The sequence below is a fragment of the Trichomycterus rosablanca genome, chromosome 7 (genome assembly GCF_030014385.1).
Source record: "Trichomycterus rosablanca isolate fTriRos1 chromosome 7, fTriRos1.hap1, whole genome shotgun sequence".
In the NCBI taxonomy this organism is placed as follows: Eukaryota; Metazoa; Chordata; class Actinopteri; order Siluriformes; family Trichomycteridae; genus Trichomycterus; species Trichomycterus rosablanca.
In genome coordinates, this window is record NC_085994.1 from 11,416,632 (window position 1) to 11,443,549 (window position 26,918).

General features: G+C 40.3%; 1 protein-coding gene across 5 annotated transcripts in view; it reads right to left on the reverse strand.

Moving 5' to 3' along the window:
• Positions 1-26,918, reverse strand: part of kcnq2a (potassium voltage-gated channel, KQT-like subfamily, member 2a) — a 51,958-nt gene extending 25,040 nt beyond the window's left edge. For all 5 annotated transcript variants that reach the window (XM_062998386.1, XM_062998384.1, XM_062998382.1 and 2 more), the window contains exons 1-7: positions 26,526-26,918; positions 9,461-9,551; positions 8,229-8,355; positions 5,592-5,764; positions 4,565-4,690; positions 3,308-3,418; positions 2,028-2,123 (exon numbers count right to left, since the gene is read on the reverse strand). In XM_062998386.1, the coding sequence (XP_062854456.1) occupies positions 2,028-2,123; positions 3,308-3,418; positions 4,565-4,690; positions 5,592-5,764; positions 8,229-8,355; positions 9,461-9,551; positions 26,526-26,848 (1,047 nt within the window). In that variant the 5' untranslated portion in view covers positions 26,849-26,918. The remainder of the gene's footprint in view (positions 1-2,027; positions 2,124-3,307; positions 3,419-4,564; positions 4,691-5,591; positions 5,765-8,228; positions 8,356-9,460; positions 9,552-26,525) is intronic.

The window sequence follows — 26,918 nt, forward strand, 5'->3', positions numbered from 1 at the left end:
TCGCGAACGATCTGGCTCTAAGAGCCGGCTCTTTAAAGTGAACGACGGGATCCGGCTCCTGATTGGGAGCCGATTCGGTTTTTTTCGGGGGGTTTTTTCTGTCAAAACCGCAAGTGATTGGTCAAGATACGTGGTGGCGTTTGTGTTTTTACACTGAGCAGGGGGGAGAATCAGAGAGAATCTTTTCCAAAACAGGGCAGATCATAACAGAAAGGAGAAACAGGATCAACCCCTCAAAGATGAGCTCCTTGGTTTTTCTGAATGCTAATCTTCACTAAACACTTACAAATACTGTCACCTGGATGCTGATTTTTCTTTTTGTTTCTCATTTATATTTTGTTGAGTGATGCTTCGTTAATGTTGTTTCACTCTAGATGCTTGTTTATTTTGTTTTGTTTATTAGGATTTTAACGTCACGTTTTACACTTTGGTTACATTCATGACAGGAACATTCACCTCACTTGCATGTCTTTGGACTGTGGGAGGAAACCGGAGCGCCCGGAGGAAATCCACGTGGACATGGGAAAGACATGCAAACTCCACACAGAAAGGACCCGGGCTCTTCACCTGGGGATTGAACCCAGGACCTTCTTGTTGTGAGGCGACAGTGCCAACCACTTAGCCACCGTGCCGCCCCACTCTAGATGCAAATGTGCAAATAATATAAACAATCAGATCTTTTTGTCCAATTGAGATGGGTCTTTGTTTTTGTATTTTAAAATTTATTGATGGAGCACTCTGTTCCATGTTGAGTATATAGATAAAGCAATTTAAATAATAAACATTTGATACAATGTTTTTTTACATTAGTAATTCATTTTACATGTAATTTGGTAATTAATTAATTTAAGCAACAAAAAAAATCTAAGGAGCCACTTGGGAGCCGAAAGAGCCGGCTCTTTTTAGTGAGCCGTGCAAAAAGAACCGGCTCTCTAAAAGGAGCCGAAATTCCCATCACTAATAAATATACAATATTTACAAAGCTGGGTCTAATCACGCCAGATCGTTTATGACATTGGGCTGCCTTAGTTTCCTTTACTAGGAGTACTGGGATAGAATTAGTCCTTGTAACACTAGAGTCTGAATTGACCTTCCCTCAGCTCCCTTATTCAGAATGAGTGAATCCAACCGCTATACTGGATGATGAGCTGCTTAAATTCGCGCCAGTTCGTTCGGGGTCGAACCATTTCCTTCTCGAGGGTAGTGCTATTTAAAGTTTGTGTATAAATAATTACCATATACACAATAAACATACAATGACGTAATATCAATAACGCTATTTTATGCTACCAATCATCCGATCTCACGAATCAGTTCTCTATCGCGTTGTTCTGTTCTTTTCTCCTCTGGTGATCGTTTCGGCCGTGTGCGAGGCGCCCCTCCTCCTCCGAATGAGTGAGCTCTTCCTATTTCGTTTGGGACGGAGTTTCGCGGTCGCTCGGATTTGCCGGGACGTCCAGGTAAGCGTGCACCTTGTTTCCTTAACGTTCACAGGTTCTGTATCTGTAACGGTAATTTAGCCAAAATACAGGCAAAATAATTCAAGACTGGTTATTTGAAACGGACGGTTAAGGTGTTTGCATTGTTTCCTTAATGTTCACAGGTTCTGTAATGTTACTTCAGCCAAAATAATTCAAGTCTGGGTATTAAAAATGGACGGTTAGGGCGCTTACATTGCTAGCCATTTTTCTTGTTTAAATTTCAGTGAAAATGTATGCAGGTTATTAAAACTGCAAGTTCATTAGAGAAACACTGGTATTAAAATGAAGAAGAGAAATGAAACCACATTATTGCAAAAGATAATTATTAAAATAGCAAAAAGCAAAGGCTTTGCAACAAAGTGGTAATGCTTGGTTTAAATGAATAAATACAAAAAAAAATTTCATAGTCATAAGTGCAAAATCGAAAAGCATGTGCACATTGGAAGAATATGTGCACTAAGAGTATATAAAAAAAAGTATATAGAACAAAACTGAATGTTTAACCCCACTTTATGTACTTATTTCGGTGTGGGTGGTGTGATTTACCTGAATAAGGCCTGCAGCGGGGTTACGGCGCTTTTCAAAGTGCTTCTGCCTGTGCTGCTCCTGAACCTTTAGAGCAAAACCTGAGCCCAGAATACCCTAAGAGAAAGAGACATGAGAAGATAACGTTATCAAGAACCCAAGAAGAGTTATCAAGAACCCATAGTTTGGCTTAAGTTTCTCTTCATTGGTTAGATTTTGGGTTAAATGGTTTCTCTTAGTTTGGATGCAGCACTGGTGCTATTGTAAAGTAAGATGTATTATATAAGTCCTGATCAGTACTTGTTTAACCTATTTAATAATAATCTTGAATGATTATCTAAACTGATTATTTTGCTGGTTGTATTTACAGAGAGGATTCTGGGCGGCACAGTGGCTAAGTGGGTAGCACTGTCGCTTCACAGCAAGAAGGTCCTGGGTTCCATCCCCAGGTAGGGCGGTCTGGGTCCTTTCTGTGTGGAGTTTGCATGTTCTCCCCGTGTCTGCTTGGGTTTCCTCCGGGTGCTTCGGTTTCCTCCCACAGTCCAAAGACATGCAAGTGAGGTGAACTGGAGATGTCCATGACATAAATTGTTCATGACTGTGTTTGATATAAACTTGTGAACTGATGAATCTTGTGTGACGAGTGACTGACGATTCTGTCGTGGATGTACCCGAAGGGTGTAAAACATGACGTTAAAATCCCAAATAAACAAACAAACAAACAGAGAGGATTCTAGAGTCTCAAACTGTATTGAAAGCACACCACACCAATGGGTGGTAACTGCTAATATAGAGGCCCATATGCTAAAATTCAAGTTTTAACCCCACAAAGACCGCTGGCAGGCACTGGCACGAGCGATGCTGCATTTATTGACCCAAAGTCCACCTGCCTCTCAATATTGTATACTGTACCTCAGGTTTATGTTTTATATTTATATTTTTATATTCACTGCTGCGGTGCACATTATACTTAGCTTTGTTTAATCTGTCTATTTGGAATTGCCACTTTATTTCATAGTACTCTGTGCAATGACAATAAAGTTATATATCCATCTATCTATCAAGACTGTCTGTCCATTTAAACATTTATTTTATTACTAACCCCCATGTAATAATGCAACATGACATGTAGCTTAAGCAGTTATTCACACATAAAAGAAAGACGGCCGAGGTACCAGTTTATAGAACAGACAACAATAGAACATCTCAAACTAATTTTCTTAGTTGTACAAATTTTACAGTGGCACAGAGATAAAGTTTTTGAGACTTTTGCTTTTGCAGGACCCATGTTGTGTACTCACAGCTGGAAGAGCAAAAAAAGCCACTCCAATCAAAGTAAAGGTTGCAGCAATCAGGCGTCCATTCCACGTTATGGGAAACTTGTCCCCATAACCAATAGTCGTTAAAGTGATCTAAGGAAAGAAGATTTAGCTCATGTAATACCACAGGATCTAAAAATCCATTCATATATAACAGTCTGATTAGACTCAACAAGAATTATTTAGTTTATTTATGCATTTTCAATTGGAAATATTGTATCTCCCCAGTTTAGCAGTTGGATGATAAGAAATTGAACACAGAAAATTATTGAGTAGCAGGATATTTTGTTAATACAGGTCACAGTTATTCAACCACTACAAAATCTCGCTGATCCTAAAACCTAGTTTGTATGACCTAAAGTTGGGTTGCAACTTGATTAAACCATTGTAAACTCAACAAAAACCCTTAATGTACTGCAGCTGTGATGTGTTTTATAAACACTTAAATTCAAGTGCTCAAGGTGTGTTGCAACCAAAGTGAAAACTATGGAGCTGTCACCAAAGCTGAGAGTAGAGATAATGTCACTGCACCAAAAAGGCAACCGGTATAGAAGATTTTCAAGAACTTGAACATTCCTAGAAATAGCATTAGTAGTACTGTCTGAAAGTTCCAAACATATGACACAGCAGCAAACCTGCCTGGCCATGAAATACCAAACTTTCCTCCAGAGGCCTTGAAAACATCATCATCATCATCAGGAAAATGAAGAAAAAACCCACAATACTAAAACCTCTTACAGGACCATCTGATGAAGGCTTGGACAAATGTGTCAGTGGCAACCATAACAAGATCACTAAACAACCAAGGATTTCATGGCAGGACTTCATGATGCATGGTAGAAGAATATGGCAGAAATAAATTGGATAGGCCTGTAGATTTCTAGGTGGCAGTTCTAAGGAGAGGTGAATTAAAATTGGACCTTTGCCATTTGGCCATATGGATCAGCGGTTTGTCTGGATTAAGGAAGGTGAGGCATTTCACCAGAAAAATGCTATACCCACGGTCAAGCATGGAGGTGGGTTAGTGATGATGCAGGGATGTTTTGACCGTATGACAAGTATCATATAATTGGTGATAATTAGACAATGATCTCAAGCACATGCTCTAATACCAATTAAACCTTTTATGGGGGTGCTGAATATTTCTGATCGCAAATGCATAAAAATTATTGATAATTTAGGTAGTTTAAGAGTATAACAGAAAAAATATAATCCAATGTTTTTAGCTGCGATACTTACTAGACCCCACCAGAGAGCATCAGCGTAGGTCTCAAACATGTCATTATCTTCCTTCTCTACTAAGTACACCAGAAAAGAGGCCAGGATGAGACAGAGGAAACCGATGTACCATGCAGTAATCAACTCCTACATATAGAAAGAAACATATTTAGGTAAATTTAACAGATTTTAGTCATAATAAGACATTCCTTACATTATTTGCTCTTATGATGTGAGAGCTTGCATTTTAACCCTTAAATCTTTCATAGCCAGAAGTTCAAAAACATAGAATTCAACCTGAACCCTGGGTGTAAGGAATGACATTTGTATTCCCCTCATTGCAATTTGAAAAAAAGACACACTGGCTGGCTTTATGTGTGCTACATTTTTCAGCTTTACTGTTGGACATAGCAGGCTGGCTGACAAAACATACTCGAAATATGTTTTATACAAAGCCAGTAGTCCACATATCAGGTCAAAATACAGTTAAAGGCTTGTATCAAGACTTGTGTAGACTTGTGCCCCACAGCTCATTACTGAAAGCATGTAGAAAATGCGCACAAGTATTTTTAACTACTTATTTGGTTAGACAAATGCTGACGGGCCAGCCCCATGCTCAACAAACGAAGACTACTAGAAAAATTACTGGCCTTACATAACAGGTACAAGAAAATGTTTGGAATTCATCGGACAGCAATAGTGTCGTCATATGTAATAGAGGCACAACAATATTAGTTATAAAGAAAATTGTTACACCAAATTATTGATCGTGTTGTACACTGCTCCACCAGCCCCTACTCTAGAGACGCATCTGATTAACAGGTATGCAATTATGCAAGCAAAATTTTGCAGTAATGGGTTTATTAATTTTAAGTCCCACTGATGTTGCACCACTTTACTTGTTTACTTTACAGATGTGTTATTTTCTGACAAAAAATAACATAACATGAGCATTACACTTACATTATACCATAAAGGGATGCTAGTGCCCACAAAACTAAAACATTCAGCTAACATTAAAGTTTCTTTATTGCAAATACACACACACCTTGCTATGTGCGTAGACCACTGAACCCAATAGTTTCCATGTTCCAGCCCGTCGGTCCATGCGCAGCATCCTGAGGATCTGCAAAAACCTGAGGCTCCTGATGGCTGAGGTGGCAAACACACCCTGCGAGCCAGCAGCTAGCACAACCACAGAGGCAAACAGCACCATGATATCTGCACAGAAATCACCATGTGTAACCCCCGTCATGTCCAGAACCAATCTTTGATCAGTGCATTAAAGATAAGCATATTTCCTTTATTTTGTATAGTGGGGCAAAATGTTAATTTACAGTAGAAGTATAAATACATAATCAATTACTACTTCAAATGTGTAGATATGCTTAGGGCATGATTGTTATACTCCAGGAAAACTGATACAATAGAATTTTACTGGAAAGTATGTCAGTTACATAGTGTGCCATCCAAAACCCAGTTCTAGCTGGTTTTGACCAGTTCATATGTTCTAGCTAAGAAATCTCTGTTAACGATGGAATCTTCCACTGTCCTACAAGGTCACTGATGGGAGTATAAAGGGTGATTATTTTCCTTCCTTCTTATCGCACACTGAGTTTCTATGTGAGACTTTGTCAGTGTGATTCTTCTCTGCAGACAAGAATAAAACTCTTTTCTACGTCTTTGAGGTATTTCATTAAAGGTTTTACCACCACAGTATACAAAAAGGAAATATGTTTATTAAAATAATCACAGTCATTTTCCCACTAGAATATAAAGATGTGTGGCTAATTTCAAGGCAATCCTAGCATTACTGGGGCCCTAGGTGGAATCAGATTTATGGCTTTCCTGAAAGCAGTTCACCAGCAATGTGCCTGACTAGTGCAGAATGTAATACTGTACTGACATTGGTTTGTATGTCACACTGGTAGAAATACTACATAGTAAAATAATAAGTTAATAATTGATGGATTACCATGGGTTATATTTGCACCAGAAATGATTATTCTAAAGCTTTTCTTATCATTTCATGCTTTATCCATAACTCATGCATCTTGATTAATGGTGCAATAGGGCCATAATTAATTTCAGAAACACTGGACAGAATGACTTTTCATTGCTGGACATCAACCAATAAGTGGACAATTTATAGTAGCAAGTACCAGTAATCTTACTGGAAACCCACAGAACATGATATACCACATTCAAACAGGACCGAATCCATGTTCTTAGGACCCAGAGAGCTGTACAGCAACCACACTACATGCTGTGCAATAATACTGTCACACTGTATAGTAATATTATTAACAGAAAGTTTTCTCTTTGCTGACTCTAGAACTCAGAGCTTGTTAATATGTATAGCTAGTCCTGACCCTGTCATTTGCAAATGGCCCACAGGAAATTATGTTTATTTCAGATTAAAACCAGTGAGTCATTATTTTTTCTCATAGGTGATGGATAGAATTCATTTCTGCCATTGAGACCTGTTTGCCCGAGAGACTCCGCAGTTACTCTGTGTAAAAAAAAATGCATCTAGTTCGGCATCACAAGTAACAGCTATTATTCTGCTGTGGTTCATTTTAAACTGCTATCTCAAGAAACTCAGGTTAGTGCATGCCAAGTCACTTTGCTCATTTATCAGCCCAAAAATACAAGCAAGGCATTTCTTTGTCTCAGGAGAAAAGAGCATGAGAGAACCAAGGAAAGTGTGAGAAGGTAAGGAATGGAATTATACAGTGGATGTAAAAATCACCTTGAATGCACCCTATAATCTGTGTAATTTACTTAAAAAACAAACTGAAATTGTTTAGTTTTTTTTCCAGGAGGCTGCCAAGAGGCCTACAACAATATTAAAGGAGCTGGTTGTGTACTACATGTGACAACAATCTCCTGTATTCTTTATCTACCTGGGTTATAGGGATAGAGAGGCAAGAAAAACATCCAAGCCCAGTTACATTTTGTAAAAACCTACATCATGTCTGCTAAAAACATGTGAGAAAATGTATTATGGTCTGATGAGACCAAGGTTGACCTTTTTGGTCATAATTAAAAAAGGTATGTTTGGAGCAAAAACATCACTGCACATCACCAAAAGAACACCATACCAACAGTGAAGCATGGTGGTGGTTGCATTATGGTTTGGGTGTGTTTTTCTTTAACTGGAACTGGAGCTTTATATCAGTCAATTTAGGCACACAACCTCCAGGCCTCTGCTAAAGGCTGAAGATGAAGAGGAATTTCACCTGTTGGCATGACAACCCAAAGCAGCTCTCCACATCAACAAAAGAATGGCTTCACCAGAAGAAGATCAAAGTTTTGGTATGGCCCAGTCAAAGCTGAGAGACCAATCCATTTGAAAATCTGTTGGGTGACCAGAGGACGGCCGTGCACAGGAAATGCCCTCACAATCTGACATATTTTAACAATGTATTAGTTTAAGGATGTGCATATTTATGCAACCACACTAACTTTTTTATTTTTTTATTTACTACCCTAATAGATTTCAGTTTGTTTTTCAATTGAATTGTACAGATTATAGGTCACATTAAATGTAGAAAAAGTTTTGACATTGCAAAAACCTGCCATTGTAACAGGGGTGAGTAGACGTTTTTTATCCACTATGAGTGAGATGTTGTTAGAGAAGAACATTAATATTAAAGCACCAACTGGCATCAGCTGGACTTACCTATAACACTGAAGGGCTTGCGGGCATATTTTAACCTTCCTCTCCATCCTCTGTAGCGGCAGCAGCAACCAGCAGACCAGAGTCGCAAAATATACTCCACACCAAACACCACAATCATCACTATTTCCTGACAAAATAAATTTAGTTAAGATATAAATTCAACATCAAAATCAATGTTAAAATCAATACTTAAAAATAACAGTAGTTCTTTTTATTTACAGTAGTACCTTGTAACTCAACGTCCCCTAAACTCAAAATCTTTGAAACGCCCTTTGTTGAGAAATTTGTACCCTTAAACTCAATGTGTTCAGTTAGTTTTTTTTTAATGTATTTATTTATTTCAATTTAACAATGAACAGTCGCTTTGTTTAGCGCTCGGCTTGAGTGGTGCGGTAAAACATCATCAAAGTGTGCATATGAGACAAAACTGCATTTGTGTGGAATAACCCTCAGATCCACTCTGAAAACTCAACATGTATCTGTGTTTAGCTGGATTTTCCTCACTGTTTCACTTTTAAACTTGTGTTACAGCTGAGAAATTGTAAGAATCAGCTTTTTATTTCAGTGTTTTTAATTATATTTGTGCTATTTTTAGTGTATTACTGTCAAAAACAACCCCATTGTCTTACATAAGCCAAAAATATATGCAAGTCCACAGGACCATGGGACGCATTAACAGGTTTCCCATACATCCTTATGGGGAAAAAATATCTTGAAACTCAGAACCCAGAACCAATTGTCGTTGAGTTTCAAAGTACCACTGTATTTATTTTGTATGCATTTTCCCCTCAATTTGTCTCCCAATTGCCGTATCCAATTACCCGATCATATTTTACCTCTTAATTTGACCAGTTATTTCCTTTCTTGCAGGTGTGTGCAGCCCTGTTACACACCATGCACTTACTCTGTACTGATTTTTTTACTTGTCCCTTGTACTTATTCAAAAGATTCTGGAGGTTCTCCTTTAGGTGGCTATTAAGAACAGTTAGCAAGCCCCAAAATTATACAAATAAAATGATTTGCCAGAAATAAAACACTTGCAACCAATAAACGATTAAGAATTTGTTTTGAATTTAATTTTAGCACGTCAGTGGCTTCAGTTATACAAATGAAGCTCCTTCTTTCAGATGACTTGTTTCTACAATCTACAGATCTGGGGAGGATAATCTATTCATACAATATGCAAATGCATGCAAAATAAAGAAATTAATCAAAACTATTCACATACTTACCAGAATGTACAGTGCACTCTCAGAGCTTTTTTTGTATTCATTTATAGTAGCAAACACAGACAGGACGAGGCACGAGAAAACCAGCAGAAACCTGAAACAGCAAACAATTTCTGTTTAAAAATTCAGGTCTTATTTAATTGCTGAATGTGGTCAGTTAATCAAAACTGCTTTATCTTGATCAGGGTCACAGTGGATCGGCTACTACCTGATATCACTGGGCACAAAGCAAAAATACATCCGATATGTATCCACTCATTTAGTCACCTCTACAATTTTAGTAATAAGTACATTTGGCTATCTAAGCCCCAAATATCACGAGAACAGCCATGAATCTCTGTAGACAAACAATAACCATAATAAAGCCATAATAAAGAGCTCAGAGGAGTCATTTTGTCAGTTTGGAGTTAAATTTGTTTCCTGGCAGAGCTGCACTTTTTAGCTGGTATTGTAAAAATGTGGTGGTAATGCCTGGGAGCAATAACAGTCCACTAAATTGTAATTCTCACAATCTCATACTAAAACCACATTTACATAGACAAACAGGCAGAACAAGTCAATTATGTCAATCAAGTTTGGAATATGTGTTTCTTTAGATTATGCACTGTTGTCATTTGCTCTGTATTTGAAATGTTTTTGGACACCTGACCATAAGCTTGTTGGACATCCCATTTCCACAGGGCTCTGTGCAGTTTCTTTGAAAAGAGCTATTTTCATGTCTTTGTAGACTTTACTTTGTGCACAGGGGGCCCAGTCATGTTAAACTGAGGGCAGTGATAGCTCAGTGGTTAAGGTACTGGACTAGTAATCTAAAGGTCGCCTGTTCAAGCCCCACCACCATCAAGTTGCCACTGTTGGGCCCCTGAGCAAGACCCTTAACCCTCACAGCTCTCTTCATTCAGATCATTTCTCATGTAGGCTAATAAGAGGTTAAAGTACCAGGCATATAGTAAAATGTGTAGTAAGCCTTTTAACCACAAAAGTGCATGACTGGAATGTATTTGCAGTAAAAGAACCTGCAGTAAGGTGTCAGACGCAGCACATTTGAGAGAAATGAGCTCTACGCTAGAGCCTGACAGACTCTTTAGTCAAATCAAGTCAAGAGCTAGACAGGAGAACTCTAAAAAGAGCAGATGAGAAATGAGTCATTTCAAATTGGATCGTGTTAAATGGCACTTCTGCTTTGTTGTTGATACTGAACTGGAATTGAAAGTCCAATTTTCCTTATTTCTTATACGACCACCTAATTTTAGCCTTCCAATTCATCTGGAATGAACAGGAACTTAATACCTGTGAGCCGGACTTTCTTCACTAACATCACTGACTGACCTCAAAAATTGACTACATTTCTTGTGGAAAGCCTTCTTAGAAAAGTGGAGGCTGTTATAGCTGCAACAACAAAGACAACTACAGGGGTTGGACAAAGTAACTGAAACACCTGGTTTTAGACCACAATAATTTATTAGTATGGTGTAGGGCCTCCTTTTGCGGCCAATACAGCGTCAATTCGTCTTGGAAATGACATATACAAGTCCTGCACAGTGGTCAGAGGGATTTTAAGCCATTCTTCTTGCAGGATAGTGGCCAGGTCACTACGTGATGCTGGTGGAGGAAAACGTTTCCTGACTCGCTTCTCCAAAACACCGCAAAGTGGCTCAATAATATTTAGATCTGGTGACTGTGCAGGCCATGGGAGATGTTCAACTTCACTTTCATGTTCATCAAACCAATCTTTCACCAGTCTTGCTGTGTGTATTGGTGCATTGTCATCCTGATACACGGCACCGCCATTGGATGCACACGGTCCTCCAGAATGGTTCGGTAGTCCTTGGCAGTGACGCGCCCATCTAGCACAAGTATTGGGCCAAGGGAATGCCATGATATGGCAGCCCAAACCATCACTGATCCACCCCCATGCTTCACTCTGGGCATGCAACAGTCTGGGTGGTACGCTTCTTTGGGGCTTCTCCACACCGTAACTCTCCCGGATGTGGGGAAAACAGTAAAGGTGGACTCATCAGAGAACAATACATGTTTCACATTGTCCACACCTCAAGATTTGTGCTCCTTGCACCATTGAAACCGACATTTGGCATTGGCACGAGTGACCAAAGGTTTTGGCTATAGCAGCCCGGCCGTGTATATTGACCCTGTGGAGCTCCCGACGGACAGTTCTGGTGGAAACAGGAGAGTTGAGGTGCACATTTAATTCTGCCGTGATTTGGGCAGCCGTGGTTTTATGTTTTTTGGATACAATCCGGGTTAGCACCCGAACATCCCTTTCAGACAGCTTCCTCTTGCGTCCACAGTTAATCCTGTTGGATGTGGTTTGTCCTTCTTGGTGGTATGCTGACATTACCCTGGATACCGTGGCTCTTGATACATCACAAAGACTTGCTGTCTTGGTCACAGATGCGCCAGCAAGACGTGCACCAACAATTTGTCCTCTTTTGAACTCTGGTATGTCACCCATAATGTTGTGTGCATTGCAATATTTTGAGCAAAACTGTGCTCTTACCCTGCTAATTGAACCTTCACACTCTGCTCTTACTGGTGCAATGTGCAATTAATGAAGATTGGCCACCAGACTGGTCCAATTTAGACTGGTCCAATTTAGCCATGAAACCTCCCACACTAAAATGACAGGTGTTTCAGTTATTTTGTCCAACCCCTGTACATACTACATACATGCTGGTTAATTGGAACAGAATGTCCAACAAGCCTATGGTCAGGTTTCCAAGTAGCATTTTTAATATTTATTAACAATACATCATTTTAAATTCAGAAGTTTTGTAGTGGGCGGCACGGTGGCTCGGTGGGTAGCACTGTCTCCTCACAGCAAGAAGGTCCTGGGTTCGATCCCCAGGCGGGGAGGTCCGGGTCCTTTCTGTGCGGAGTTTGCATGTTCTCACCATGTCAGCATGGGTTTCCTCCGGGAGCTCCGGTTTCCTCCCACAGTCCAAAAACATGCAGTCAGGTTAATTGGAGGCACTGAATTGCCCTATAGATGAATGGGTGTGTGTATGTGTGTCTGCCCTGCGATGGACTGGTGACCCGTCCAGGGTGTTACTGTGTGCCTTGCGCCCATTGAAAAGCTGGGATAGGCTCCAGCACCCCCCTCGAACCTAATTGGATAAGCGGTTAAAAAAGTGAGAGTGAAAAGTTTTGTAGTAGCTCATGTGCTATTGGCTTGTTGGGTGTCTACATACAGACATGATAAGCTAAGGGTGGTCAAGGCCCCATGATGGATCGGAATCCTCTTCCGGGTGTGTTTCTTTAATGCGCCCAGTGATTCCTGGGAGAAACCCAGACTCACCGCGGCCCTGATGAAGTGGTGCTAAAACATAAAAAATTTTTTAAATTCCATTACTTTTATTCTAAATATATTTATTAAGGCAATAAAAACATTTTCATAATCACAAGGCCTCAAGAATATCAGTGAATCAGGCAATAAAGTTTAACAATGAGGCCTGATCTTTTTGTGTTTTGCGCCTTTTTTAATTAGGTTTGCATTGTGCACTTCGCATAGTTATACTAAAATAATAAGACTTTTCCTTCCCTTAGCAGGAAAGTAGGATTTCCTAAACCATTAAGCAGTACAACAGAATTTAATAATGAAACACTTTATATTCCTCCAGTCAACACTTGATATTGCCCATGTATTCTTCGGCTAATGTGGAGCTGCATGGCCATGTAGCAGCTCCTGCTTTCGGAAGCAGCTAAATGCAACAAAGTAGTAAGTGTTGCAACCAGTGTGGCCTCCATAACCCCAAAAAGGAGGGTAGAGAATGGGTAGTCAGGATAGTGTCTACAGCTCACAAAATTTAAATCTTAATTGATATCACTGTGATGCAACCAAATGAACTAGACCAGTGGTTCTCAAACTGTGGTACGCGTACCACTGGTGGTACGTGAAGCAGCACGAGGTGGTACGCCAGATAATCTCGGAAAAGTAATTACATGCACCGAAAAAAATTTTTTATAATAATAAATAAAAAAATAACAAAATGTGTAAATTACTAATAAAATTCCTATAATTCTGTTTTAATAAAATCAGTTTAATTAAAACAAATCGTATTCAAACTAATGTGTTATTTAAAACATTCGGGGCTACGCAGACACCGTACTTCATTACGTCTATACTTCACGTTCGCGGTTTCCATCTGGAAATTTCCGAAACGTTATCAGTAAAGTTATCAGTAAAGTTATCAGTAAAGTTATCAGTAAAGTTATCAGTAAAGTTATCAGTAGATCTCTCGCTTTTATCAGATCTGCGTTTGAAGCTCACTGATCTCGTTCCTGGCTGCTCCGCTAAACAGACGCATCCCACTCACTCACATGCCGATTCTATTGAACGGATCTTTGAAATGAACGAAAGGAGCCGAATCTTTTATTTCTGCACAATTCTTATCGGCTGTAATCCACCCATTCAGCTTCCATCAGTAAAGGGGAATTAATCGTAAATCGTAATAAAGGCTGTGTATTGTCGATATTCAAATGCGAAACACTTTCAGTATTGCGGAGAGCGAGACACACACACACACACACACACACACACACACACACAGAGAGAGAGAGAGAGAGAGCGAGCTGGTAGTATAATTACAAATAATTGAGAAATAAACTATAAACTTGTTTAATTCTGTTAAATCTGATTATTTCAATGTGCTTATGTTTTAAAGCAGAAACAAACACAGTCACATCTCTGTACAAGAGAGGATTTTTCTGAAACTTAATGAAATGCAACCACAGTCTGCCTCTTCCCTGTAGTGTTTTTGCCTTTTGAAATTAATCTTTCTTATTTAAGTGATGTTTGAATTAGCCCTACATTTAATGCAAATTTGATGTTAATATCGAGGGTGTCTTACCTAGTTTACCTAGTAGCGTGAAGTCACTTTTTCAACGGCTCTTTGAAAGGAACCGAGCCAAAAGATCCAGCTCCCGTCAAGAAGCCATAATTCCCATCACTAATATATACTGTATATATATATATATATATATATATATATATATATATATATATATATATATATATATATACAGTGCCTTGCAAAAGTATTCAGCCCCCTTGAACTTTTCAACCTTTTGCCACATTTCAGGCTTCAAACATAACGATATGAAATTGTAATTTTTTGTGAAGAATCAACAACAAGTGCGACACAATCGTGAAGTAGAACGAAATTTATTGGATATTTTAAACTTTTTTTAGAAATAAAAAACTAAAAAGTGGGGCGTGCAATATTATTCAGCCCCTTTACTTTCAGTGCAGCAAACTCACTCCAGAAGTTCAGTGAGGATCTCTGAATGATCCAATGTTGACCTAAATGACTGATGGTGATAAATAGAATCCACCTGTGTGTAATCAAGTCTCCGTATAAATGCACCTGCTCTGTGACAGTCTCAGAGTTCTGTTTAAAGCGCAGAGAGCATCATGAAGACCAAGGAACACACCAGGCAGGTCCGAGATACTGTTGTGGAGAAGTTTAAAGCCGGATTTGGATACAAAAAGATTTCCCAAGCTTTAAACATCTCAAGGAGCACTGTGCAAGCGATCATATTGAAATGGAAGGAGTATCAGACCACTGCAAATCTACCAAGACCCGGCCGTCCCTCTAAACTTTCAGCTCAAACAAGGAGAAGACTGATCAGAGATGCAGCCAAGAGGCCCATGATCACTCTGAATGAACTGCAGAGATCTACAGCTGAGGTGGGAGACTCTGTCCATAGGACACAATCAGTCGTACACTGCACAAATCTGGCCTTTATGGAAGAGTGGCAAGAAGAAAGCCATTTCTCAAAGATATCTATAAAAAGTCACCTGGGAGACACACCAAACATGTGGAAGAAGGTGCTCTGGTCAGATGAAACCAAAATCGAACTTTTTGGCCACAATGCAAAACGTTATGTTTGGCGTAAAAGCAACACAGCTCATCACCCTGAACACACCATCCCCACTGTCAAACATGGTGGTGGCAGCATCATGGTTTGGGCCTGCTTTTCTTCAGCAGGGACAGGGAAGATGGTTAAAATTGATGGGAAGATGGATGGAGCCAAATACAGGACCATTCTGGAAGAAAACCTGTTGCAGTCTGCAAAAGACCTGAGACTGGGACGGAGATTTATCTTCCAACAAGACAATGATCCAAAACATAAAGCAAAATCTACAATGGAATGGTTCACAAATAAACGTATCCAGGTGTTAGAATGGCCAAGTCAAAGTCCAGACCTGAATCCCATCGAGAATCTGTGGAAAGAGCTGAAAACTGCTGTTCACAAACGCTCTCCATCCAACCTCACTGAGCTCGAGCTGTTTTGCAAGGAAGAATGGGCAAAAATTTCTGTCTCTCGATGTGCAAAACTGATAGAGACATACCCCAAGCGACTTGCAGCTGTAATCGCAGCAAAAGGTGGCGCTACAAAGTATTAACGCAAGGGGGCTGAATAATATTGCACGCCCCACTTTTCAGTTTTTTATTTTTAAAAAAAAATATCCAATAAATTTCGTTCCACTTCACGATTGTGTCCCGCTTGTTGTTGATTCTTCACAAAAAATTACAATTTCATATCGTTATGTTTGAAGCCTGAAATGTGGCAAAAGGTTGAAAAGTTCAAGGGGGCTGAATACTTTTGCAAGGCACTGTGTATATATATATATATATATATATATATATATATATATATATATACAGTATATATACAGTGTATCACAAAAGTAAGTACACCCCTCACATTTCTGCAGATATTTAAGTATATATTTTCATGGGACAACACTGACAAAATGACACTGACACAATGAAAAGTAGTCTGTGTGCAGCTTATATAACAGTGTAAATTTATTATTCCCTCAAAATAACTCAATATACAGCCATTAATGTCTAAACCACCGGCAACAAAAGTGAGTACACCCCTAAGAGACTACACCCCTAAATGTCCAAATTGAGCACTGCTTGTCATTTTCCCTCCAAAATGTCATGTGATTTGTTAGTGTTACTAGGTCTCAGGTGTGCATAGGGAGCAGGTGTGTTCAATTTAGTAGTACAGCTCTCACACTCTCTCATACTGGTCACTGAAAGTTCCAACATGGCACCTCATGGCAAAGAACTCTCTGAGGATCTTAAAAGATGAATTGTTGCGCTACATGAAGATGGCCAAGGCTACAAGAAGATTGCCAACACCCTGAAACTGAGCTGCAGCACAGTGGCCAAGATCATCCAGCGTTTTAAAAGAGCAGGGTCCACTCAGAACAGACCTCGCGTTGGTCGTCCAAAGAAGCTGAGTGCACGTGCTCAGCGTCACATCCAACTGCTGTCTTTGAAAGATAGGCGCAGGAGTGCTGTCAGCATTGCTGCAGAGATTGAAAAGGTGGGGGGTCAGCCTGTCAGTGCTCAGACCATACGCCGCACACTACATAAAATTGGTCTGCATGGCTGTCACCCCAGAAGGAAGCCTCTTCTGAAGTCTCTACACAAGAAAGCCCGCAAACAGTTTTCTGAAGACATGTCAACAAAGGACATGGATTACTGGAACCATGTCCTATGGTCTGATGAGACCAAGATTAATTTGTTTGGTTCAGATGGTCTCAAGCATGTGTGGCGGCAATCAGGTGAGGAGTACAAAGATAAGTGTGTCATGCCTACAGTCAAGCATGGTGGTGGGAATGCCATGGTCTGGGGCTGCATGGGTGCAGCAAGTGTTGGGGAGTTACATTTCATTGAGGGACACATGAACTCCAATATGTACTGTGAAATACTGAAGCAGAGCATGATCCCCTTCCTCCGGATACTGGGTCGCAGGGCAGTGTTCCAGCATGATAATGACCCCAAACACACCTCTAAGACAACCACTGCTTTATTGAAGAGGCTGAGGGTAAAGGTGATGGACTGGCCAAGCATGTCTCCAGACCTAAACCCAATAGAACATCTTTGGGGCATCCTCAAGCGGAAGGTGGAGGAGCGCAAAGTCTCGAATATCCGCCAGCTCCGTGATGTCGTCATGGAGGAGTGGAAAAGCATTCCAGTGGCAACCTGTGAAGCTCTGGTAAACTCCATGCCAAGGAGAGTTAAGGCAGTTCTGGGAAATAATGGTGGCCACACAAAATATTGACACTTCAGGAACTTTCACTAAGGGGTGTACTCACTTTTGTTGCCGATGGTTTAGACATTAATGGCTGTATATTGAGTTATTTTGAGGAAAGAATAAATTTACACTGTTATATAAGCTGCACACAGACTACTTTTCATTGTGTCAAAGTGTCATTTTGTCAGTGTTGTCCCATGAAAAGATATACTTAAATATCTGCAGAAATGTGAGTGGTGTACTCACTTTTGTGATACACTGTATATATACACACACACACACCTAATTAATGTGAGCCTTATGTTGTTCTGTGATGAGAAACATAGGTGGTACCTGGAAGTTTCGGTTTGATAATGGGTGGTACTCGGTCTAAAAAGTTTGAGAACCACTGAACTAGACAATTGCCATATTAATAAATCTTCTACTTTTAGAGTCGACTTGTAATAGAAAAAGCATGAAATTCATCATTCCTGCTCTTTGAAATGAAAGGTGGTGAGCTGATCACTCAGACCTGTACGTTGTTTTATTGTTTTGGTATGTTGACAGCGTGAACAGTTACTAAAACTTTGCAATTAACTAGCATTTAAGGGTTAAGTTTATGTGCTACCTCAGTTTTCAGCGAGCCTGTATTATAAACCGGTGTGAATTACAGCTTTATGGCTGAATTATAGTTGCTTTTAGACAATTGACGAGCTCTAGCAAGACAAACCATTCTACAACACTTTGTACAGCCAATGTTTGAAGATATACACCGGTCAGCCATAACATTAAAACCACCTCCTTGTTTCTACACTCACTGTCCATTTGATCAGCTCCACTTACCATATAGGAGCACTTTGTAGTTCTACAATTACTGACTGTAGTCCATCTGTTTCTCTGCATGCTTTGTTAGCCCCCATTCATGCTGTTTTTCAATGGTCAGGACCCTCTCAGAGCAGGTATTATTTGGGTGGTGGATCATTCTCAGCACTGCAGTGACACTGACATGGTGGTGGTTGATAAGACACAGCAGCACTGCTGGAGTTTTTAAACACCTCACTGTCACTGCCGGACTGAGAATAGTCCACCAACCAAAAATATCCAGCCAACAGCACTCCATGGGCAGTGTCCTGTGACCACTGATGAAGGTCTAGAAGATGACCAATTCAAACAACAGCAATAAATGAGCGATCGTCTCTGACTTTACATCTACAAGGTGGACCAACTAGGTAGGAGTGTCTAATAGAGTGGACAGTGAGTGGACACGGTATTTAAAAACTCCAGCAGCCCTGCTGTGTCTGATCCACTCATACCAGCACAACACACAATTACACACCACCACCATGTCAGTGTCACTGCAGTGCTGAGAATCATCCACCACCTAAATAATACCTGTTCTGTGGTGGTCCTGTGAGAGTCCTGACCATTGAAGAACAGCATGAAATGGGGGATAACAAAGCATGCAGAGAAACAGATGGACTACAGTCAGTAATTGTAGAACTACAAAGTGCTTTTATATGGTAAGTGGAGCTGATAAAGTGGACAGTGAGTGTAGAAACAAGGAGGTGGTTTTAATGTTATGGCTGATTGGTGTAACATACAGACAGAGCTGTGTCTAAATTACCCCCAAAGTGGTGTCCAAATACTTTTAGCCCACTGTGCATCTTACGATTTTCTGAGCTTGAAATGTTATTTTATTGCCATTGTGTTTCCTGCTCTGCTCAGCCAGTCAGTGTATTGATTAGTCGATATTCAACCTAGAGTTTTTGCAAATCTGCAGTTTCCTACCAAACTTTATTATACACAGCCGTCTCTTAGTTTGTCCTCCATCTGTTCACTACGCTATTCTATCAAAGCCAAGCTGAAAAACATTCTAGCAAACATGACATGTTACTTCAAAGTACAGTATATTCCATTCAGTCAATACTGGTAGCAGCAGGCAGCAGAAATGGAGTATTACAGACCACTAAAATCTCCCCTCTCATAAAGGCACCTGTTAAATTATTGAACAGTTGTCAGGATCATAGCACATACGACCCCCTCCTCCCAAATTACGCTTAGTCTCTGACTTCTTATAGCCTCTGACAGCCCTGAACACTCCCATAGACTCGTATCTGTGGTCACAAATGAAAGGAATAGAATATTCTAGCAGGGACCATTAATAGTGTTGTGCTGAGATGGAGAGTGAATATTTTGGAGTGTCTTTGGGTTTGAACCCTTTCAGTTTCCCTTTTTGATGTTGGACGTGAAGGCCTGGCTCGCAACCGACATTCTAATTCATCCCAAAGTTGTTCAGTGGGGTTGAGGCCAGGGACTGGAGTTACTCTACAGCAAATTCCTCAAACCATCACTTTAGGTACTTTAATTAGTACATACATGCTGGAACAGAATAAGACCTTCCACAAACTATTCCCACAAAACTGGAAGATGTTTTAACTTTTACATAATTGCACCTGTTAATGAAGGGTGTGGCTGATCTTAATCTTTAGAAGAGCTTTCCACATGCTTTTGACAATATAATGAATATTTCATTTTCATGTTTTACCAGGGCTCCTGGTCAGAATTGCGGCGGGTCTGGATCTCCTCGGAATCACTGGGCACAATACATTGACAAATGCCAGACAAGACACCAATCTATCATAAAGTTTTGGCACTCCCATTCCTTCAGATGTAGCCAATAATGTCTGCTTGTAGACGCCTGACCGGCTGATAGAACAGCTAAGATTGAACCCTGAATCCTGTGTATTTAAAATGACCAAACATGGCTGTCATGTTAAAATACTGAGGAAACACATTGTTAAAAACACACAGTCTAGAATACCATGCATATAAACAGTCTGGGCCAAAAGTCGGATACCACTAGAGGAAATACTTCTATTTCAGATAGCATTGCATAACCCAACATGTTTCATTCTAGTGTTACAGCTTTAATGCTGTTTGCAACAATATATCTTTCAGGACTACCATGAAAACTAAATACAGACACAGACTGGCCATCGCAAATGGCCTAGCAATAATAATAATAAAAAAAACCTTGTATACAACCCTACATGGCATCATATGAAACACATTTCCTCATTAGTCTGTGATGATTCATTGTAAATGAATATAGAGCAAGTGTTGGGACAATAAATTATGCACCTTAATATGAAACTAGCAAAGCAGTGATATACACTGATCAGCCATAACATTAAAACCACCCTCTTGTTTCTATACTCACTGTCCATTTTATCAGCTTTACTTACCATATAGAAGCACTTTGTAGTCCTACAATTATTGACTGTAGTCCATCTGTTTCTCTACATACTTTTTGGTTCTTCAATGGTCAGGACCTCCACAGAGCAGGTATTATTTAGGTGGTGGATCATTCTCAGCACTGCAGTGACACTGACATGGTGGTGGTGTGTTAGTGTGTGTTGTGCTGGTATGAGTGGATCAGACACAGCAGCGCTGCTGGAGTTTTTAAATACCATGTCCACTCACTGTCCACTCTATTAGACACTCCTACCTAGTTGAGACGAAATTTCTCCTGATATACAGAGTGGGGTGGGGTGGGATGGGTTAGGGGTGATTAAACAGTGTAATTCATTGGTTGGTAACTTGGAATTGAAAGTGTTTAATGGGTGTACAGTTCCATATGACATGTATTTAATTATTAGGGTTGTTTATCAAGCAATGTGAACAAATTTCCTGTTTTGTTCCAGTGAGTCCAATTATGCCATTTTGAATAGCTTGTGTACAGTATAATGCATTCTGTAATTCTTTGTGTGCTGAATCAGAAGTAGGTTGGAATTATTAGTCATGTTAATTGTATTCTGTAGTATCTGTGTCCAGAAGTCAGCAATGGGGTAAATCGAGAGGTTATTTTTCCATTTTCCTGCTGGTATAGATGTTGCGGGATCTAATTCTGATTCTGGTAATAACTTGTTAATTTTGCTTCCACAAAGAAGTTAAAAATCTACATCTGGAGGACCTGAGTTTCCCCAAAGTTGTATGTATTAGGTATGAAAATGGGATCAAAGCATTATTGTGAGTAATATTTAAAGTGTTACGCCCTTTTCAATCCATGTGTCAGAGTTGTTTATAAATTTGTAATCATTGGAAAGTCAGGGTAATGTCATATGGGAGAATATAAAGTGGGTGTGAGTGATGTATTTGTAATATTATGGAGTTTTCACCATGCTTTTAGATGTTCTGCTATCACTGGATTTTTAAAGCAGGATGTTGTTTGATTGTTGGACTAATAAATGGCAGATCTGACCTCGGCAGCATTTAATGACTAATTGATTTGCCAATTCAACTCATTCAGCAAAGATACACACAAATTCAATCTAATGTAAAGAATCCTGTCCAATAAAGGAAGCAACATTCTACAAGAGAAGATGTTATTACAACTTTACATCATTCACATCATTTTAACCTGAGATGAGCATGAATCATCATTTTACTTAAACTATATCTATATTAACAACCTTCAGATGACACACAACTCTGAAGTAGACTTATAGTACAGTTAAATTAGCTGGTCCTGCATGCAGAATGCTAGCACAGCACTGGAGCAAGCTAACAAAAACCCTTATAAGAGTAAAAAGCTAAAGTCAGCACAAATTCAATTGCTTTTAGTGGGGAAGAAAGCAGAGCAAGAGCCCTAAATAACTTGAACTGAGGCTTTGTGAGTGTATGAATAATGGATCTAGCACACACAGGCACATGTCAGAGTTCCTTCATGTTAAGAACATAACACTGTATGGCCAAAGGTATGTGGACTATGAGCTTGTTGGATTACAAAATGATGGACGCTGTGGCTGTAACAGCCTCTGCTCTGCTTTTCACAAGGGTTTGGAGTGTGTCTGTGAGCACTTGTGTGGTCAGGCAGTAATGTACAGAAAGGCCTACATAGAATACTTATAGACAGTGGTAGCTCAGTGGTTAAGGTACTGAACTAGAAATTATAAGGTTGCTGGTTCAAGCCCCACCATCGCCAAAGTTAGCACTGTTGGGCCCCTAAACAAGGCCCCTAACCCTCAATTGCTTGAATTGTATTCAGTGAGAAGTGTAAGTCACTTTGGATAAAAGCATCTGCTAAATAATGTAAATAAATACTTTGATATAAAATCAACAGTGCTACATTTTTCCTAAATTAATTAATAATGAATAATTATAATAATACCTATTCGCAAGATAAAGCCAGAGAAAACTGAACCAAAGACATTACTTACATTAGTCTGTAACATTCAGAAACTGAAGGGTCACTGACTCATCCCCTATGAATCACTGTAGTGACCTTAACTAGGAAGTCTATGTTTTGTCAGTACAAAAAGGCACTCCGAGGGACATAGTGAAGTTCTTACTCTGCTTGATACAGACACAGTGATGTCACTCACCCAGTTTGCTTTATGATTTTCACTGAGAAACACTGCCAAAAATGCACTGATGTGTAAAACTGATTAACGTGCGTTGAGTGCATGTCTAACTTTGTGCTTGGATGTCTTGACGAAATTACTTACATAACAAATACATGCTGAAAAAATTTACATTTACGTTTTCAGCATTTAACAGACGCCTTTATCCAAAGCGACTTACATTACAGTTACAGTATACAGTCTGAGCAATTGAGGGTTAAGGGCCTTGCTCAAGGGCCCAACAGCTGCAACCTGGCAGTGGTGGGGCTTGAACCAGCAACCTTCTAGTTACTAGTCCAGTACCTTAACCACTAGGCTAAAATTTGTGACAAGAAAAATAATTAAGTCATGTTTTTGAACACCATGACGTCAGGGCATTTAACTTGTTAACATGAATCTATGAATAGAGGTGTGGCGCCCAAAGCAGCGTGACCCTGAACACAGTGGTTAGCAAACCTGAAAGAAAAAAAATAGTCTAAACAGATTCAGAGGGAATTCAATGTGATGCAGAATTTTCAGAACAGCTCCCCCTAATGACATAAATGGTAACACTGCTAACCAACTCGTTGTCCTAATAAAGATTGAACTCACTTTATACAGCCAAATATGTTAAATGGCAATACTTTCTGTCTGAATTTGTAATCCATCAGTACCTTGTGCATGCCAAGTTGATCAATCATATGCTTTGTGAACAGACATTAGTGCTGGGTGGTATGACAGTACATTCGGTATACCGTCTTTGATTCCTCATACCGTATGGATTTTTCAAATACTGCCATACCATAGCATAGTTAATACAACAACTGTAGGCTTCAGTAGGCAGCAAATAATATAATACTGTTCGCCACTAAAAGTGCTATGAAGCGCCGCCGTGCAGTTTAATAGTTAACCAGTTAGCGTTAGCATGACAGTGTTAACAGATGAGAGTAGTTTCCTTGATATGGTGAAAAAAAAAAAAAAAAACAGATGGAGGATGAAGAGAGGGAGACCAAATATGCACCGGAAGAACCCACCAAAGAAATGAAGAACAGACTAAAACACTACTGTATACTGCATGGTTTTAGAGCCACAGCTGTTGCAAACAAGCAAATACGAGCAATAATTAAAACTGTGGATTCCAGGTTTGTCTTACAGGGTGAAAATACTTCAGGTCAGTTGCTAAACCAACGTTATAAGCGAACTGGAAGCGGAGATATTTAAAGTCGTCCACTTTTCTACAACAGACCAGTGGTCAAGTTGTACAGTGGAGTTTGCAAATGTTGTTTTATTTGTTAAAGGGAGACCTAAGGGTAAATGTATAATACTTAAATATTAAATAAACAATAAAAATTTGTTTCACGCATACTGATTCATCATCAGTAGAATGACACAATATATATATATACAGTGTATCACAAAAGTGAGTACACCCCTCACATTTCTGCAGATATTTAAGTATATCTTTTCATGGGACAACACTGACAAAATGACACATTGACACAATGAAAAGTAGTCTGTGTGCAGCTTATATAACAGTGTAAATTTATTCTTCCCTCAAAATAACTCAATATACAGCCATTAATGTCTAAACCACCGGCAACAAAAGTGAGTACACCCCTTAGTGAAAGTTCCTGAAGTGTCAATATTTTGTGTGGCCACCATTATTTCCCAGAACTGCCTTAACTCTCCTGGGCATGGAGTTTACCAGAGCTTCACAGGTTGCCACTGGAATGCTTTTCCCCTCCTCCATGACGACATCACGGAGCTGGCAGATATTCGAGACTTTGCGCTCCTCCACCTTCCGCTTGAGGATGCCCCAAAGATGTTCTATTGGGTTTAGGTCTGGAGACATGCTTGGCCAGTCCATCACCTTTACCCTCAGCCTCTTCAATAAAGCAGTGGTCGTCTTAGAGGTGTGTTTGGGGTCATTCTCATGCTGGAACACTGCCCTGCGACCCAGTTTCCGGAGGGAGGGGATCATGCTCTGCTTCAGTATTTCACAGTACATATTGGAGTTCATGTGTCCCTCAATGAAATGTAACTCCTAAACACCTGCTGCACTCATGCAGCCCCAGACCATGGCATTCCCACCACCATGCTTGACTGTAGGCATGACACACTTATCTTTGTACTCCTCACCTGATTGCCGCCACACATGCTTGAGACCATCTGAACCAAACAAATTAATCTTGGTCTCATCAGACCATAGGACATGGTTCCAGTAATCAATGTCCTTTGTTGACATGTCTTCAGCAAACTGTTTGCGGGCTTTCTTGTGTAGAGACTTCAGAAGAGGCTTCCTTCTGGGGTGACAGCCATGCAGACCAATTTGATGTAGTGTGCGGCGTATGGTCTGAGCACTGACAGGCTGACCCCCCACCGTTTCAATCTCTGCAGCAATGCTGACAGCACTCCTGCGCCTATCTTTCAAAGACAGCAGTTGGATGTGACGCTGAGCACGTGCACTCAGCTTCTTTGGACGACCAACGCGAGGTCTGTTCTGAGTGGACCCTGCTCTTTTAAAACGCTGGATGATCTTGGCCACTGTGCTGCAGCTCAGTTTCAGGGTGTTGGCAATCTTCTTGTAGCCTTGGCCATCTTCATGTAGCACAACAATTCGTCTTTTAAGATCCTCAGAGAGTTCTTTGCCATGAGGTGCCATGTTGGAACTTTCAGTGACCAGTATGAGAGAGTGTGAGAGCTGTACTACTAAATTGAACACACCTGCTCCCTATGCACACCTGAGACCTAGTAACACTAACAAATCACATGACATTTTGGAGGGAAAATGACAAGCAGTGCTCAATTTGGACATTTAGGGGTGTAGTCTCTTAGGGGTGTACTCACTTTTGTTGCCGGTGGTTTAGACATTAATGGCTGTATATTGAGTTATTTTGAGGGAAGAATAAATTTACACTGTTATATAAGCTGCACACAGACTACTTTTCATTGTGTCAAAGTGTCATTTTGTCAGTGTTGTCCCATGAAAAGATATACTTAAATATCTGCAGAAATGTGAGGGGTGTACTCACTTTTGTGATACACTGTATATATATATATATATATATATATATATATATATACAGTATATATATATATATATAGTGAAACCGTCAGAATCTTAAAAAATACCATGATACAAATTTTTGGTCATACAGCCCAGCCCTAACAGACTTTTGTATTATAGAACATATACATAGAGGTGGAATATGTTAGTGGGGGTTTGCAGTAGAAGCAGTCCAGCAGCATTAGCAGCAGAAGCAGCAGCAGCAGCATGATTGGGCATCTGCAGTGCACCGCGCCGCGCAGCGCGTGTGTGTGAAACACTTTGTTACATTTCTGAGCTGAAAGTGCGGGAGCTGACCGGTGCTGAACGCACCCCGCGCTGCTCCTAACCGCTAATGAGCGCAAAAGATGCGTCAAAATAATAATAATAATAATAAATAAATAAACAATGTAATCAGACCTAATATGCTGTAGATATTATTAGATGTATTTTATTATAAAAGAGACCAGATGTTTGTGGTAAACTCTGGTCAGTTCTGAGCAGGAACGGCTCGGGGTGCGTTCTGCGGCAAAACGTGCGGGAAACTTTTGGTCATGCTGGGTGTAGCAGTACAAGCAGCACTCACACATAAGCGTGGTAGACGAAAGCCCATCCGCGAGGTCTCTCCAGAACATTATAGAGGAAGTTCTGCAGTCTCCGGTAACCCGCGCTGCGTCGGTGGGTCCGGCGCGCCCCGCTCAGGCCCGCGCGCGCTCGGTAAAGCCCCATCCTGGTGCCGGTGCTGCCGGAGCCCCGGTGTGAGCTCTCCCCTGCCCCGATGAGCAGCGCTCCATCCCGGCTCGTCTCCATCCCTCCCGGCTCCACTCCCACAAATCCCACCTTCTGCTTTTTCTTCTCCTGAGACGGAGAGCGGCTCAGATCACCGTTAGCCGATTTCCTCGCCATCATGAGGGTCTGACGGTCAGATACCAGGGAGCTGGACGTGGACAGCAGTAGGCATTGTCCAACAGGGTGTGAT